The 19,197-nt window shown below is 40.5% G+C and overlaps 1 protein-coding gene across 2 annotated transcripts in view; it reads right to left on the reverse strand.

Annotated features, from left to right (window-relative positions):
* Nucleotides 1-9,299: 9,299 nt before the first annotated feature.
* The window catches only part of TMEM164 (transmembrane protein 164), a 39,848-nt gene continuing 29,950 nt past the window's right edge, over nt 9,300-19,197 (reverse strand). For both annotated transcript variants that reach the window (XM_009482992.2, XM_075720714.1), the window contains 2 exons: nt 9,899-9,999; nt 9,300-9,506 (listed from right to left, as the gene is read on the reverse strand). In XM_009482992.2, coding sequence (XP_009481267.2) covers nt 9,300-9,506; nt 9,899-9,999 — 308 coding nt within the window. The remainder of the gene's footprint in view (nt 9,507-9,898; nt 10,000-19,197) is intronic.

A 19,197-nucleotide genomic window follows, 5' to 3' on the forward strand; every position in this document is an offset into this window, starting at 1 on the left:
TTTTATATGTTACAAAAAAAAAAAATTAAATTGTTCACCAGCATCTTGAGTTATCTGTAATGCAATGGTGACACACAATGGGCTTAGAGCTACCTGGAGTAGCTTGGCAGCCCTCTGTCTTCTCCTTCCTTCCTTAGTAACTTGACTGATTACAATAATATCACAGATTTCCTGAACCCCCTTCCTTTATAACTAGATCCTCCCTCCTTCCACATTTAATTGCTATTAGTGTGAAGAAACTGTTGAAATGGGCATTTTAATATAAGTACGGCTTAAAAATTGAGAAAAATGAGGAAAAAGCGGAAAAAAAACATATAGAAGGTTATCTGTGGGTCTGTGAGATATGGCTGTGGAAAGATATTGTAGTAGTTTTAACACTATTGTTATTACCTTTTAAATCATTTACCCAATAAAATAAGGAAAAAGAATCACCACTTCTTTTTATGTTTCTCTGCTTAATTGTGCGGCTTGGTCACTTTGTTTTATTTAAGCATTTGCAGTCGGTGTTCACATTAAAGGCTGATGGTGAGTTAGGAACAGCTTCGTGTGATTAACTCCGTCTTTCCCGTTTGCCAGCTGTAGGAACAGGTTGTGGCCAGGTGCACGCAGCTTTCGCTCTAATTCAGCAGTGAGTCACTAAACACCCCAAGTTAAATCAGCATTTCTATCAGTTGTAGCATTATTTATATCAGTGTATTTATCAGTATTTATGGAAGTTATCAATTCAGTTTTGTACTTTTTTCCGTCTAACTTTAAACATGGAATTTTGTCCAGGCTTGGGCTCCTTAATTCTCCAAGAGGGAGAAGTGGTTTCAACCTTTTTAAGCAAAACTTGGTTGCAGAACCAGTTATACTGGTGTAACCAGTATGTTGCATACACTACTTGTAGCAACATTATTGAACAGAATAACGTGACAAAATGCATGTCAGAGAATATCTTGGAGTACCACCTAAAATAATTTCAATATACTTTCTTCATATTACTCTTACAGTAGTAGGTGTGATTTTTTTAAGTAATAGCTAGGCTTGCTTTGCCATGAGGGATTTCTTTATCTTGCCTGTTATATCTAGCTAATGTGTAGACTGTCGTGTTGACCAAATGTTAGGGAAAAAATGTATAGCGTAGCGTTTGCACTGACTTTATGGGGTTCCTGCAAAGTATGGAAGGCCAGGGAAGAAGCCTTGTTCCCCTTCCCCAAAAGCTTTTAGTCTTAACACAGTGGGGCCATTTTTAAGTTGTTTTATGTGAGCAGATCCAGCGAGAACAGCGCACCAGAACCTTCAGTTCCAACAGCTTTAACAGGCAGCACCAGTTTTCAGTGTCCCTGTAGTAACCCTGGCTTGGTGGCAGAGCTTCTGGGGCTGAGGAAGCCTTGGCGAACCGCTGTGGTGGCATGGAGCGCTACCAAAGAGATGCCTTAGGCTTTCTTTGAGAAGGGAAGGACCATGTTCTTGTGAAGCAACAAAGCCCCAGTCCAGCTGGTGACAAAACAAAGTACAGGTAAACAGGTAAAACTGACTTGGAGAACTTTGTTCCCTGAGCCAAATTCTTAGTGCACTGAGTGACATTTTCTACAGAGTCTGAGTTAAAGGGAGCGTTATTTCCTCTGTAGGATAATTCCTGAGGCAAAGCAAGAAGTTTCTAACATCTCCCTGTAATTCAGACCTGATTTTAGAAGTGGTTTTGTTTGCCTTTGACTAATTCAATATTAATAGATCTCCCATCTGTAGATGCAAAGTCTTTGAAAGCAAACCCATAAACCCCACGTAACCTTTAGATGCTGAAGATTGATGCAGCCATTATTGCCCTTGCTTTGAAGCCTTGATTTAGAAGATTAAAAAACCAACCCACCACCTTCTGAAGGGAAAACCTGCCTGAGTAAATAGCTTCCATTGTTGTTTTAGTATCTCACAGATTTGGTATCATTAGTCTGAATTAGGTAAAAACTACCTAAAACTCACAGTCCGTTCAGACGCCTAGCTAGTTAAAGCTGCCACTCTCCTTGCTACTTTAGCCAGCTATGTCGTTACCGCACCATAAAAATCAAACTAGCAAAACAGTACTGAGTATTAAGGATGCTTCAGAGGTGGAAACTTGCTTATTATTACATATATGTTGTATTAAACCATGAAAAGCTGACTTACAATTAGAGTTGCAGAGAGCGGCAGAGAATAATTAGCAGTGCCTGCAAAAGCAAGTTGCTCGCTTGGTTCATCTCAGGTTTCCATAAAGCCCTTCGTACTACATTTCTACTTAAGCTGTTGTATCCGTCTTTGTACCATTCAAGAGAAATTAAGCTGGAGAATTGGTTCTGTTCCCCAGCTGTGTGAAAACTTAAAACTTTTACAGTGCATATATAATACAGATGGGCATATCCTGCATGTTCTTTTTTTCCAGGAACAGTATTTGCCAGGAACCTTACACAACAAAATATCTGCTTGTCTGAGATGTACTGGGTCACAATATTATTGCAGTCTACTTACTTAAATGTATTTTTAATTACAGCCAGAAGTATTTCTGAAATGCGTTAAAACTACTTTGCCATCACCTATGGAGTGATATTGTCGGAGTACCTTAGTTACAGTAGCTTTCCGAACAAAGTTTTGAGCTGGAAATTTCTGTACGCGTTCTATGATCTTCTACTGAAGTGATGTAGAACAGGAACTAAAAGGTGCTGCCAAAGCTGTGGCAAGAACAGTGGAAGAAGCGGCGAGAAAGCATCGTCATACTGTAATACTGTTTGCTGAGCTCTTTACCTGGAAGACAGGGACAGGGAATATTTAAACAGCGATTAAAGGATTTAGGTCCTACGCTGAGGTCTGCCGGTAAACTCAGGCTGGGCTTGTGCTGATTGACAGGTAGCAGGCACAGCTCATACTTAAATGCTTGAAACTTCCAGAAATCCCGGTAATCATTGGTCTCCCTTGCTGGGTGCAAGATAGACTACATCTAGCAGTACGGACTGCTTAAGGCAGGAGAATCCCTATTCTTAGCCGATCTGATGATTAGCTATGAAAAGATATGGAAGTCCCTCAGTGACTAACTGCTAATATTACAAATTGAAGTGGAAAGTCAGTTTTGGGTTTCTTACCTCGTTTTAAGAAGTCTTAAGCAAGACAGACTCGGTGCCTGGCATGATTACAATGATAACAAAACCATACAGTATCCATTAAAATGCATTTATTTCTTTTAATTCAAAGGTTGAACAACTATTTGCCCACTGTTCTGGACTTGGGGCACAACAACAACAACAACAACAAAAAAAACCCCCATCAGACCAAAATACAAAAACAAGTACACAAATTATCCCTTATTTGTAAATGTTGCCTCATAACCAAGTTTTAGCACATTAAAAAGTTTACAAAAATTTATAACACTCTTACAAATTATTCAGAACTAACAGCATATGTGGCAGCTGAGCCTTCCCACATCCACCCTCGCCCTTGCCATACCGTTCTGTGCCTGGATAACGCCGTGCTTGGCCGAGCAGGTTGGGCAAGTGGAACTGCAAGTTTCCGAAGAGCGCGGCGTGCTTCAGCCCAGTGCCTGAGCACCTCCAGCTCCCCGGCACAGTTTGGTTGGTGAGAGCGCTGCGGGTATGCTCACCCGTCTGCCTGCTGCGTCCTCTGCAGCATTGAGATAATGACTCAGTAAATGCAGAAATAATTTTAAAAAAGTACAAAATTGACCCTGAAGAAAAATAAAATCATTTAAAAAAAAAAAAACCAAACAGCTTGGCTTTGACTAATTTACACTAAAAGCTGCAAGACAGATTTACAGCAATAATCACTTTAAGTACAAGATCACAAAAAATCAACAGATTTGAGTCTTGTCACTGTAAAAATGAAAACATCAAAGTTGACCTGTCTGCCTGTAGAAACCTTTCACCTCCTAGCAGAAGGGCTGACAGATGCCCTCTTCCTGGGTTGTTTTTTTGGGGTTTTTTTTTTTTTTTTTTTTTTGGCCTTTCCAGAGCTTTGTTAACTATTAGGACCAATTTAATTCCGAAGAATCCACCTCTAGTGAAAAAAATTGCAACAGAGAAAGAAACAGCACATCTGTATTTGCCATTAGCATAGGATGCATAGGAAACAACTGCTTGTGGTTTAGATGCAAGACTTGGGACATAAAAGTAAAGTACAGTAGTTTAACAGTTGCAAATAGCCACTTCTGAAAGGAAAATGCAATTGGGCTTTACAAGAGGATATCAAATTTACACAAATATCAAACCCCTGATTGTGGCAGGGGGTGTGTTCATAGACTGGCTTTTCATTGATTTATACAAGCATGGTCAAGAGCTGCTAATTTTCACACTTCAAAAGAAACGAGATGCAAATTCTTCTTTGGTGCTGAAATAGGAGGAAGTTAAACAAACAGATCCAGCTCAAACACAGCACACGGTGTCTGATCCTTGAAAAGTAGCACTGCACCTATCCCGGGCAGCTAAAGCCGTGGCGCAATGCTCGCGACAGTCACGGGCTGAATCGCCACGTTACGGTGGGTGCAGAAATTTTCCTAGCTCGCTTTTCTGCCTTCTACTCTAAGGCTGCATAAACAAACCGATTGGTAAACAAGCTTATTGTAGTTACTAATGCTCCATTTATGTGTACATTTGGAGGCAAATTTAGAGTTGGTCACTGGCAGAAAGTGTAATCAGGTTAATCCATCGCTCCTTGTTCCTTTCGTTTGAAGTGCCTACACTACTAAATATTAGAGTAAAGGCTCTGTTCAGACACTTAATACACACCAGCTCCTCTGTGAAGTCTAGGCAGCAGCACTGCACAAGACATTTATTTTTCTGGTGGTGTGCCTGACTTGCTAGTGGACAGCAAATCAGTCCAGGGTGAGATTTTACAGTCAGCTACTGCTGAAAGGAATAGCCTGCCTGGCTGGCCCACCGCCCGCTCTGCCCCGCAGCTATTGCTGATGTTTTCCTCACTGTTAGCACTGTGACAAGAGATTTAGGAACACTGGAGCTGGGAGAACCAGGCCTACCCCTTCAACTGTACACTGCCCTGCTGCAAAGTAAAAGCTCATCACCAGGTACGGGGCAACAGCGTCAAGTTACCTTGACACAGATTGCGTGCGTAGTACCAGGAGAGAATGCCAGTTAGCTTCCAGGAATAGCAGTATAGTTTTGCTCTTTAATTTCCTGCATAAATAAGCATAAAAGCAACCAAAGAAATCATCCATATAGTATAACGGCCTATAAAATAAACCATTCAGGGAAAAGAAAATCAGCCTCTGCCAGGGAAGAGAATAAATAACCCCGATGAAGATTTTAAGTATTCTGCTTTCCCATTCAAACCAACATCCTGCACATTGACCAAGCGCTGCCTGACGCATATTCCAAACAGACACCCGAGACAGCTGAGGAATAAAGGGGGTGCAGTTCCAGGACATTCACTTCAGGAGTTCCTTCCCTTTCTGCTCCCTTTCTGACCTGTTCTTCACCTTCTGTGAGGCTGTGTCTCAGCTATGCTCATACAGTTACTTGTGGTGCCATACCATAAACCAAAATGAAATATTAAGTTTAAAAAGCCTTCAAAAAGGGGCAAGGGAAGGGAGGGAATAATTTAACTTTTGGGCCCCTCACTACAGTAAAGACATTGAGGTGCTGGAGCATGTTCAGAGAAGGGCAGCGGAGCTGGGGAAGGGTCTGGAGCACAAGTCTTGTGAGGGGCAGCTGAGGGAGCTGGGGTTGTTCAGCCTGGAGAAGAGGAGGCTGAGGGGAGACCTGATCGCTCTCTACAACTCCCTGACAGGAGGGGGTAGTGAGGTGGGTGTTGGTCTCTTCTCCCAAGTAACAAGTGATAGGATGAGAGGAAATGGGCTCAAGTTGCGCCAGGGGAGGTTTAGGTTGGATACCAGGAAAAATTTCTTTACTGAAAGGGTTGTCAAGCACTGGAACAGGCTGCCCAGAGAGGTGGAGGTATCAAAAAGACACGCAGATGTGGTGCTTAGGGACACGGTTTAGTGGTGGACTGGGCAGTGCTAGGTTAACAGTTGGACTGGATGATCTTAAAGGTCTTTTCCAACCTAAACGATTCTATTCTAACTCATCCTGCTTCACTGATACTGTACAACAAGCAAAGCGGCAACAGCTTACTGTCAAAGAGGTGAAGGTTCCACTGCCTTCCCTCCCACCTGACTCCAGTTGCACCATTTGACTCTTTCACAGCAGCTCCAATACTTCTAAAACCCCTATTGAGTGCAGTAGTTGGTTCACCTCTCTACTTTTTTGCCGAATGACCTTGTTTAGTTAACCATTTTAGCAACTTAAATTGGGACAGAAGAGTTCCACAAGCTCCAGAACCTGCACAGGTAAGGTTTGGAAGGGGAATACAAGAGTCTCGTTGGCTTTGATTCTGTCCACATACTCCATATTGGGAAATTATGCCTGAAATTTCCAGTGTGACTCAAAACTGGACCAGCATAACAGAGAAAAGCATCAGTCACAGCACAGTGCAGCAACAGACACCTATGATACGGGGCGGGAGGGCAGGCAGGAGCAATCTCTACCAGTGGTTCTGCTATCAAAGTCAATGGTGCAAGCGATAAGATACCAAGAATCCTTTCATCCAAGTTGCCCCAGGGATTTCCCTCCTGTTGGATATATTTAACATTGACTTAAAAACCAGTAGCAGGAATGGCAGTCAGAAGAGCTCACAAATTTTGCATTCCAAGCAAGCAGCCTGCACTGAGTGAGACACCTGAGTTTATTTAAATGCCTCTGCAGTCTTAATTGACCAGAGGCAGTCACTGGTGGCAAATAGCAGCTGGTTTATACTTGTTTAGAATGCCCTGAAGCACATGACTATAGATAGGAAATGTGGTAGTTCAAAAACAACAAAAAAAGCTGCTACTTTCACATAACTGAGACATTTTTCCAGTAGCTACAATATTCTAAAGCAATAAAAAAAAAGAAACAGGAAGGATTCTTTAAAAAAAAGTAAAGCAAAGCAGATAATGCTAAATAACATTTGCAAAATTTGGCTAAAATCATTCTATTGTAATACTAAACATTCCTTCTAAACAGGACTGAATCCAGCCTACGGCATTTTGCCAAATTCTGAAGTAAATAAATACACCATGATACAGGTGCCAGTAACTATGGGGAGGAAGAGCCACTATGTAGCACTCTTCATTCAGCTATTGATAGGGGATGAAGTATATTGATAAGGCCATGCTTTAACATCCAGCACTGCATCTTAGCACCTCCCCGCACCATCCTCTATTTCATCACGGAATGCTCAATCTGCTGAAATAAATAGCAAGAACTCCTGAACTCCCTTCAGCAGCGAACTAGGTGGTCTTCCACAGACAGATTCAGCCCTTCACCACCAACACATTCTTTCTTTAGTCCCCACTCCACAAATACTGAAGCGACGTATGCCCAGCTTTACTGAGGCCGCAGCGAGACTACTCAGTGAAATTCATTATGGACTTAGACATTTGCAGGCTCAACCACTGACAGTTAATTCTGTATGCTGGCAGTTCTTCTTATCAGGTGCTTAGCCTTCTCAAGTTGAATTCTGATTAAAAACACAAGTAGCTGTTATAGTCTGTATAACTAAGACTAGCTATACATGTTTGATGGATAGTTTAGGTATATGTCATGACAGTATAGTATATTTATTATGTATATATATACACGCAGCAAGGCATGGAAGAAAGCCAGAAACCAGTTTGTAAATTAGGATGTGGGACAATATATTTCTGCTTGAAGTGTGTTTTTTTTTTTTAATCATACAGAGTAAAAATATTTGAAGTAGCCAGTTGTTCCCTCTCCAATGAAAATTTTTCTTTTTTAAGGAAGAAAAAAAAAAAAGTCAACCACTTCTCATTCTTACTTTTCCTTCTTGAGGTATAAATGACTGTACCTTAACTTCAGAATATACCTTCACGTGATCCAGCTGGAGGAGGTATGATGGTTTTGTTTTATCTTACAAGTCACAGCTTTGACAACACAATGAATCTATAAATTGCAAAAAACTTTGTACAACAAAATTCCTGCAGCCCTGAAACACAACAGTCTGCGTAACAGACTCACAATTAACTATCTGGAGGAACACACGCAAGATTTCCTGTCTTTCTGCCCAACAGTTTCTCCTCTAGCCTTGGAAAATTCGAACAGGTACACAGAGTTTACTATTGATCGTTCTGCATATCTACATCCTGTTCTCCACAAGCCATGTTGACAGGAAGATTTAGCCATACTAGTAAACTGAACACTTTCTTTTTCAGTAGAGGCCTGCACTGATTTGACGTTCCTTTTTCTATTTGTATTTTAAAATCAGTATACAGAATGTATTAGAGCTGTAGAGAGAGAACAGTTTCATTTTGTTTCTTCACTAACCAATCTACTGGGTGAGGATCAGTGTAGAACACAGAGGAGGAATGTTTCAAAAGCTAGTAAGTAAAAAAAGAAAACTGATGTTTACATTGAACTTTGTATCTCCACTCCCTCGCCAGTCTAAGTTAAGTGAAAAAAACATTTTGTTCAAAGTCGGGTCAGAACAGTGAATGAAATACCTTATCATAGCTTACACATAACGTGGTCTTTTGAAATTATTTCAACGTGGTATTTTTCCACTCACTCAAATAAAAGCATCTCCAAAGCATCAAGATCTGATGGGACTCAGCCATATAGATATTCATCCACAGCAGCTCAAAAATTAAGTAGTCAATTTGAAAGAAAAAAAAAAAAAAGAAAAGATTTTTGAATGAGTTATTGTTCCCCAACATTTTCAACCAGCTAAAAGAAAATACAGTAGAACCTGTTTCGCACTTACGACTGGGAGATTAGGTGTACATCGTTTCGCTGTGACCATTTTGCAACATTCAAGTGCTAAGAGTTAAGCCAGGATGACGCACTTCAACGTGTGTTCTGTTCACATCAGTGGAGTGTTGTAATTCAGCTTTATTTCCTATCCTACGATATAAGTGTATTTATATTTAATGAAAAATAAGTCAAAACGAGGTAGCGCTGCCACTCTCTTCGCTGGAATGTGGACAGATCCTGGCCTAATTTTAGCAGTGGCTTAGCAAGATTCTACTGTAATCTACACAAAATGTATAAAACACAAACCTTTCCCAGAATAAGGCCACTAATTTTGCCATTGGCAATAGGCAGTGAGAAACAGCAGTTAAAAAAAACCTCACTTGATTATAGAGGTGTTTCTGAGGCAAAAAACTGTGGGGAGAAGTATAAACACATTGTCCTCTCATCCTTCCTCTTTGTTTTCCAGTATAGGGATCTCTGCTTCCCGTACGTACTACTCCATGGGGAGAAATTTCAGTCTATTTTCTTAGCTGGGAGTCTAAGCAAGTCCACGCTACATTTAAAGATGGGGACAGCACTGTAAAACAGGAGGATTACAAGCTTCCCGTGAGTCATGGTCATAACAGTCTGGTGTCCAGATGCCCAGATTCGATACCAGGGCCCATAAAAAGGATCTGAGACGGCTGGGCACAACATGTTGTTCAAATTCACTTCTGTAACCTGAGAAAGTGACAACAAATTTATAAATTAACAATATTTTTGTGTTGCACTGATTCAGACACCTAAAATGGTAATTTTGAAATTACCATAGTAATCAAAAATGTTTAGGTGACAATCCTTTGTTCGACACAAGCATTCCTTTCCGAAGGAAAGCAGATCCATATTCAGTTGTGCATTTAATAGATGGATTTATGCAGGTACGTAACCAATGCATGAAATATTTTACCGATACTGGTGAGATACGAGATACAAATGCCCATCAGAACATGCAATTAGAAATTTGCATGCAAGTAGTCTTAGCCGTATATATCTGGATGCTTTGAAAAACTAGTCAGTGTTTTTACTTTGACTGTACTTGCAAACTATCCATTTATTAACCTGTATTTACTTACCAATCCCAGAATCTGCAAGATGCTAAAATGATACACAAACATAAACCCCGTGGATAAAAGAGCCCACCAGAAATTGCGGAGTGGTTCTGGAGTGTAGATACCTTGAAAAGAAAGGAATACATTAGTGTTCAGCTGAATTGCTGTGTCCATCAAACACTTGTGAATAATCCTCTCTCTTCTCCTCTGTGGGTGTTGGGGCATCTGGCTTTAGCTGATAACCTACTCAATACCACTGTAGTAATTAATATTTGAGAGCCTTATTTCTTACCTGGAGCACCCCAATCAGTCTCTTCCCTCCTTCTGGTCCAGCAGTAATATGTACAATATGGCACCTCATTCAGCTTGCCTACTTCTCACTAACACCGGCGATTTTTACCTCATTCTTCCTTCTACCACAGAAGTACTAAATGATTTTAAAATATAGGAACGGTATACAACAAATCTTCAAAAATCAGGTTATTTATACTAAAACACCTGCTTCTTACGGGGGCTCCGACTTCAGCATGCACAGAACTAACCTAGGTAGTGGCAGTTCCTGCACAGCACTGTATCAGAGCACAGCCTAATTGCCGTTTCCTAATTTTATGGTTGTTTAACAACTATTAAAAAGTAACTTGCACCAATAATGCCTAGGAACAGTAAAGCTGTATAAAGTAGTCAATCCACGAATGACAGGCTGTGCTTTGAAATGCAAACTGCTGCGGAGATATTGTCAGATATACACTACAAACAATTTCATAATATCACAGATACTGCAAAATATTTTTTTCCTTCAAATGAAGTAACAAGTATCACATTATTCCTGGGTTCACCTCTCTCTCTCCTCCTGAAACTAGGTTTTGTCAGTTTACTGACAAAATACAATGTCACATGATCTGGAATGTACCAAGGAAATCAGATCTAATAAAAGTACCCTTAGATGCAAGACTATTTTTGGAATTAAATATTCAAACATCATATGGTGAGAACAAAAAAAGTTTACAGAGTTCTCAAGACTCTTACTAGCAGACATGAAAATTTCAATGTAAGGTATGGGGGAAAAAAATACTATTTTCCTTATGACTTTAACAACTTAACCTAGGGACGCAAAAGAAAAAGATGCACAATGTCATGTTGCTCAGCTGCTGTAAGAAGTTGTAGAGTTTCAGGTGATTATAAAAATACACTGGCATTTTTTAATCTGCCTTTGTCTGCTCTCTGATCCATTAGATATTATTAAATATTGGAATGTGTATCCAGTTCTCAAAGGATAGCTTACAGCACAGAGTGCAATATTCACATCAGCCTTTGCTAGCTAGCACATTCAGTAATTACCAGGAAGGTTCAACAGACTTCAGCAAATACTGTACGAGGCTACTGGGAACTCCAATAACTCCACATGCGTAGCTAGCTATGACAGAACTCACCAGGCTAAAGCTGGTACGAGTATGGTATCGTATGCAGATAAAGGCAAATAACTGCTGTGACTTGCTTTACCACACCACCACATGATGGTGCATCCTGTCTCAGGTTTAAAATCCCTAGAGGTCTGCTTTCTCAATCCCTGTTGCCCTTTTACAATTCTTTCCTGCATAATTTTCTTCCGTAGTTTGTACCCATCATGCCAGTTCAGCTTGATTTTGCAGTAGCTACCTGAAATAATCTAAATTAAATATCATTTTGTGAGTGTTACAAGTTCAAAATCACCTACGCTTTATTGACTGAAGCTGTACATCTATTCCTTGTCCACTCGAAACAGCATAGCTTCTCTGCTGCCAGTCAGAGAGTAAGGAGGCGACTGTATGCCTGAATGACAGCAGCGCGTACGCACCCCGTATATCGCTCTCTGACTTCAGTAAGCAACAATATTAGTGTAATTACCCAAGACACAACTGCACACCAGCTTTTAGTAAGCGAGCTGTGACTCGGTGCTACCATGGTAAATATGAGCAGAGGAGCTACTTTGAAAGCATAAGGCAGCTTATAAATTTCCTATCCAGCGGGCAGGTGAAGGTCAGAAGAAGTGTCTGAACTATAAGCAAAATCCAAAGGTAAAAGTGAACTCTACATGAATAGCTTTAAGTGGAGTGCTCCATAGCTCAAAGGAAAAAAAAAAAAAAAAAAAAAAAAAAATCACAACAGCCTAATTCTTCAAACGTACTTAGCAAGCATGATCTAAGAGCTGGTATCCTATTTAGAAAACCTTGAATATGATTTTCCATTACAGAGAGCAAGAGAAGAAGCAACTAGCCTTGGTGTCAGAGTTCAGGAGACCGTGGCTCTGGTTTTGGCTGCACCACCTTTAAGTGACCTGGTCAAGCTATACAGAAACCCTTTGTGCTCCCTCCTCAGACGTAGGGTAAAGAAAACATCATTTGACTTGCAAAGTTTTTTTTGTATTGTCTTTGCAGTTTTAGGTGCATGTTTAACCTAGATGCAAAACACAAAATAAAATTTAAATAAGGTATCTAAAACAGCTCCCAGGAACTGGCAGAGCAGTGCTATACCAAATTTGGTTTCACGTGAAATCGCGTGGTTGGCAGTTGCCTGTGTTACTTCAGAAGTATTCTACAAAGCCTGAGAACAGATGGTAGTAGTCTAAAGAGGTAAATACTCAGAAAAAGCTACAATCCAGAGACCTTGAGATTTGGGGGAGTTACAGTGCAGGTAGCGTATAAACACTAAAATAGACACGTGAACCCAGCTATGAAACAGGACTGGAGGGAGAAAGCAGTCATTTAAAGACTAAAGAAATTGCACAAGATGACAAAACAGATCAGTGGCATAATTTGGCTTTGAACCCAAGCTGCTCATGCCCAGCTTCAATCTAGTCAGGGAATCATGTTTCAGAAGTCACTTAGGAGAGCTGTTCAGGTTCCTCCAGCAAAGAATTTCACACTGCTACATCCTCTCTCTGTTGCAAAACTTCAAAAAATACCTTAGCAACTCAAAAGATACATTAGCAACTCTCACCCTCCACAGACTTTTGATCTCACTCTGTAATAGAAAAATTCCTCCTTGCTAGACTTCGGAATCCTGAAAATAATAGTGTGATTTTCAGCGGTATCATTATTTGGACATCAAGGGACAAAAAGGAAACAATGACCTCCACACGGAAACATTTCAGAGGGCTCTGGATTCCCAAGTGTGCTTTGGGACACTAATTTTAAATTCATACCTGGGATATTTTCTGTACATTTCTCATTAGATAAATAATCACTATAGATTTTATTACTCTATGGTCCTGCTATTCAACAGATGACTGTTTAACGGAGCAGTGTGGTCTATTTTCTGTAGCACACAGCCTGTTAACAGAAACACACAAACAGGAAAATTGAGACCCAGCTGAGTGGTTGGTTGAATGGCCTGTGCTGGCTTTGGCAAAAGCTATTTCTTGTTACGTAGGAAATCGGTTTCAATAGGTAGCAGTGAGTTTCACTCTCTATTCACTACAGATCGCAGGCGATTCTTGTACATTAAGCACTTTCAAAAATTCAATCCAACTACCAGTCTGGCACTAATCTCATTCTCAAAAATGCTCACACCCCAGACAGTTGAGACCATCCCCAATCAGGGTCATCCAAGTAGGCTGTATATTTGCTCTTGTGTTGAAATAGCACGGCAGTGGATATTTCAGTTTAAATTAAACTTCATTATTTCAATAGCATTGATAGTAAGGATTTCATATAGATTGAAGGGTTTGGGGTTCATCATCTGCTTCTGCAACACAAATTTGTTGACCTTGAACATGCCAAGTGGTTAATTTTGCCATCTAGGAGATGGAAGCATGGCTTTAAAAAATCTGAAGATCAACAAAGAGACTCAATTTCTTTTATACTGCTTCCCCCCAATGTCTTGTGCTAGTTCTAGTATTATTACGAACTCTTATCTTTATTTAAAGTTCTCAAAACATAGGCTTGTAAAAATGTGAATGCAACTTAACAGAAAGTAATATTCCCTTTGTATTTCTGTGAAAACATAATGCAGGAGAAAATTACTCCTCTGTTTGAATTGGAGAATTAGAACCTAAATATAGTACGTTTTTTTAATTTAGTAGGGTGTTAAAATAATCTCTTTTCCCTAATTAATGTCTTGCTTTCATTCCCACTACATTTGATAGAGCCTTAACTAGTTTTCCAGCCCAGCACACTCTCCTTCAATAGTCTCACAATTACAGGTAGACCTGCTTAATCCAAAGCTCAGAGCAACTATTACAATTCCTTCATTTTCAAGCTTATAAAGTGTGAAGGCAAATTTATTTCCATTTTATTTCCCTTGATCAAAGGGTTAGTTCTAGTAGTGCAGCCTATTGAGCTAGCCTAGAGACCAAACTTCCTTTCCAGGGGAAAACAGGAAAACTGTTCTCAAGAGGATGAGCCTAAGACCCACTGTTTCCCCTACAGCTGCTCTGAATCTATGTGTAGATTTCAAAACAGTACCTTATGCCAGGAGATTTCTGTTTCCCTGAATGCCAGCTACTGTCATCGGAATCAGCTCAGACAGGGCTCTTTTATTACCTGCTCCTCTCAGGAACCATTTTTTACATTCCATAAAGAAGCAGCAGCAGTTCTTCCTCTTCCTTCATGTAGCAGTAGTTCTTCCATATACTGGTACATACCCTTCTAAACTTCTCTATCTCCTACAGAGAGGGAGAAGTCTAACAGACCTTGGGCCCACTCAGAGAACGCCACATTAACTTCCTTACTTAGTGGTTCATAACAGAATCATAGAATTGTTTAGGCTGGAAAAGACCTTTAAGATCATCCAGTCCAACCATTAACCTAACACTGCCAAGTCCACCACTAAACCAATTAAGGGTAGAGTAGTAATTTCATGTTTCCTGGCTTGGTGGCTGGATTATTTTTTAATGAAAGTAAAAACTAGGAATCATTGAGGTTGGAAAGGATCTCTAAGATCATCAGTCCAACCATCAACCCAACACCACCATGCCCACTGAACCATGTCCCAAAGTGCCACGTCTACCCGTTTTTTGAACACTTCCAGGAACGGCGACTCCATAGTTTCAAAGGAACTGTAACTGCCCAGTGCATAAAGCTCAGAGGGTCACACCAGAGCCATGTCCCCTCCTCTTCCTCTCCAGCTCTCTTAAATCATCAAACAAGATTATCCTGAAACTATCAAGCTACAAGAGAGACTGCAGCATGAGCCTGCAAGCCAGAACAACAGCACACGCCTCCAGCTACCCAACACTGCCACAGTACCAGCACAGCTGGCATTTATGTCCAATACATGGGGTTCGGGAGGTAGAGAACAGCGGGAATAGGAACATGGAAGCTGCCAGCAGGAGAGTAGGAGAATAATACACAAGAGTTGACAGCTCTCCAAGTAATTAGGAGTTTCAGTGAAAGAGCTGTGCCGCATGTTAGCAAGTTATTTCAATGAGGATGGAGATAAACTAGATTTATGACTACCTAACTATATTCAAATATATAGTGATTTTTTTCCTGGATTACTACTAAGGTATGTAATAAAGCCTGCTTTACAACTACAGTTAAAAGATAAGGAAAGATATTGCTAAATACAGGTAAGCGTCAAAGTGGGGAAGTGGCTGAGAAAGGGTACAACAGCTAGAAGTGTCTTTAAATATGGTAATTCCCCACTCTTGCCGCAACTCGTAAGAGCCAATGGAAAGCACACGTTTAGATCCCCAATTGCTTTAATTGCGCTTTCCTAGTTTACAGCCACAGGAAAACTGATCCTTTCATCTGTACTTGGTATCTGTGTTCTACATCTTACAACTTAGCCCAGCTTCTCATTAGGTAAGAAACACTGCACTGCCCTTAAGCACGCTGGCTATACAGAGCTGCTTCTGTCCATCTTCCAAAGTGCGACAGAGACATGCTGCATGAAAGGGGAAAAAAAGGAAAAAAAAAAAAAAAACCAAACCACCAAAAACCCACACACCAAACCCCAAACAAACCATCAACTTCTGCTGACTTTCTGACAATGCCCCAGAACTTCATCACTTCTGATGCCACTTTTGAAGACGCTTAGATCAAAAAAGGGCTTTATGACTTGAGTCAGAGAGAGAGTTTCTTTATTGCTTATAAAAATAGAGCGTGTGCCTTATAAGCTGAAAATTCTGACTCTACTCCCAGCAAACAGCTCACCTACTTAATTATTTAGGGTGTCTATGTCTATCCACTTGTGCACAGCTGTACAACAGTGAATCAGCTCTAAAAATACATGGGGCCAGACCACAGGACTGTCCAGAATTTGCAAGGCCATTACTGTCAGTTCTGGCTCCAAAAGATTCCACCACCACCACCCCCCAAAAAAAATACAACCAAATCAATTTACTCTCTCCACAGTGTGGACAACCTGCATTTGAATTGTGAATTTTGAGAATGTGCATTTGCAGAGTGGTTGCTGGAGACTACCTCCCCCTGCAGACTAAAGCGTCAGAACCACACAACCATTCAGTGACACCAACATAGAGGCGTCTCATTAAACATACATGATATCCTGGAACTTCGGGTACAGCTGTCCATACATCAGATTGCTCCTTAAAGTGACAAATCCTAAAAACAAAACCCTCAACACCAACATCATTTTCTACTTCATTAAGTTATTAAGTCAACTAAATAATGCTGGGGATCTCAAAACACAAGAAAGATTATCTCCTGAACTCCACTGTTAGGGAGCTGCTATAAATTAACCTGTATTTCAAACTGTTGTGGAATGATATCATTTGCTCACAGAGCTCGGGAAATAACAATTCCACTTTGATTAAATTTCAATATGATTTGAAGCTCTGAAATAAGGTGCGCATCTAATCTTGTCAAATCCATCCAAAAATCTGACCAAACTAGCTTAAGGACCGAGACAGTCAAGAACTGTGAGTCTCTAAGGCTGATGCAGCGCAAACTAGATTTTTTTTTTCCATTATGTTGAGAGTATATAATTAGAAAAAACTAAGTTGTCCTGAACACCACTGAAGGCTCTAATACCTTGATCTTAGAAGGTCAGGTTAACGCACTGTTGAAAGAGTTGTGGCAGTTTGAGACATTACACTTCCTCAGCTGCCATCTCCCTAAGCCTTCTATCAGCAATCTGTATCCCAGTAGCATAAAGTATAATCATCTGAGCATACTCATACGCTTCAGAAGACCAGCTTAGCTGTAGACGAAAATGGTTTGAGTTTTTCAATGAAGGGGTTGGTTCCATGGTCTAAATCTGCACTGCTGTGGTTCCCGTCTTCTTCATTCCACCTTGACAATTTATTCTTTGCACCTCCCTTTTGCCCATCCTAGCACTCAGGTGATGCAACACTAAATCCATCCAGAAGCTACAAAAGCATTCATACTTTTTGAGACAGGGAAGCAAGGGTCTCACCTCCTAAGGACAAGAGAAAACAGTGACCTACAGGTCTGGTTCATATATCCAGCTATTTCAGGAATGCTGCATCCTGCCCAGATGCATACTGTAATTTCTGGAAGGGTTCACAGGTGATACAAGGTGAGATTCATTCAGCAAAAAAGTTGCCCACAGCAGACACACTTAATTAAGAACTGCCTTGAGTTCGGAATCTTCTGTGCTGGCCTGTTACATCTGCACTACATCTATTTTGCATGAGAACTTACTGCAGCCAAGAAAGATCTGAGCCACACTGCAGAAGCATTTATTTTGTCTAGCCTGACATGCATGTGTATGTATACATGCATATGTGCACTTGGAAAGAAAATATGTTAGAAAGGGAAGTATGGAAATTTATATTCACTCAGTAGAGAGGAGGGAGAGGGAAGAGAGAGAGAGGTCTTAATCCCCAAGAGGGAATGCATCCTTGAGCTTCAGTGAGTTCACTGCGCAGTGCCTGAGTTCTGAACACCCCTCTCATCAGTTTGATCCTAAGCATAGTAAAGCCCCCACACTTACATGGAGGGAGGCATGAAGGTGGTGCTGCCAGTGCAACATGACCTGTCTTCACCACTGTAGTGAATAGCAAGGAGGGAAAGAAAATAAATTATCACAGCCCTTGCTTACTGTCACCCAGTTTCCTTTCAAAAAGGAACCACTTCAACAGGTAATTGAATGTGTGTGCGTGACTGGTACGATACTTGATTAGCATGTCAACAAACTTGGACGTGCAGCTCTGTATAGAATGAGCCTCAAATCAACTCTGCTTCAGGTGTTCTGCTCAACCTTCCTTTGAGAAGTGTTAATATTACGATTGAAATCCTATTAAGGCCATCAGTAATACTGGAAAATTCCCAATAAAACTGAAGTTGCACATTTTTCCATATACAATCTATTCCTTTTAATTTTCCCAATTTTACTACCCTTCAATTACTTCTCCCAATCATAATCCATAGATTCACTGATGGAAATTTCTATTTAAAATACAAAAATAAAGCTGCATGCTGATCAACACCAGCGATGAAAAAGCAATTTTCACAAGATATAGTTAGGATAAAGGGTTTGATCTACTCAGAAAGTACTTTAAACAAAGGTGCTAGTGAAAGGACAAAATATTAACAAATGTTGTCGGGCTGAATAATTTTTCCATCAAAAATCATGCATTAGGTCTGCTGTGGCACTAGCCATAACTACTACAAAGGTCCATGGGAGTTTTGCTAACGAGGTATTACAGGCAGTCAGGTGGATCAGGAGCCAACCGCACAGGAAAATGAACAGTTCTTGGTTACACAGCTCAGGGCAAGCTCAATTGACATATTCAGCCAACAAAGTTCTTTCAGAAATTTCACTGCTATCATGTCAACATTAGATGGCAGCAAATACCTGTAAATTAATAACGAGCAAAAATTTAGAAAACTGCATGAGGGTGACAACTGTGCAACACAAAGCCCTTCAAGCAGCAGATACAGTCCTACCAGCCCCAGAAAACAGGCACTGAAGAACCCAGAGAACCTTTACTTCAAAACAACCAAAAAAACCCAAACCAATGAACCAGACAAAAGTCAAAGGAGCACATCAAGTGACATCCAAGGCCAAACTTGAAAGCAAAAGGAATACATGTCTTAAAATGATGTTATATGTGACCTTCAAGGCCATCAAAAGAAGTGATTTAGCGACACAAGAGCTTGGTTTGCCCTTGCCTACAGTGCACTACACGGCTGTTTACACTTTCTCCCCCCCTTCTGCAATGATTAGCAGTTTGGGTAACTCCTACAACTATACTGCACTTCAGCATTATTTGCCAGAATTTTAAGATATCAAAGGTGGATTAAAATTAAATGTGGCTGGCATGTTTCCCTGGTGAGGGAAAGAAACAGAATGATCTTTTGAAGTATGATACTTCACTTCTTCCCTTCGGATCATTTTTATTTAGTTTCACTCAG

Source organism: Pelecanus crispus, chromosome 13 (assembly GCF_030463565.1).
Source record: "Pelecanus crispus isolate bPelCri1 chromosome 13, bPelCri1.pri, whole genome shotgun sequence".
Taxonomy (NCBI): Eukaryota; Metazoa; Chordata; class Aves; order Pelecaniformes; family Pelecanidae; genus Pelecanus; species Pelecanus crispus.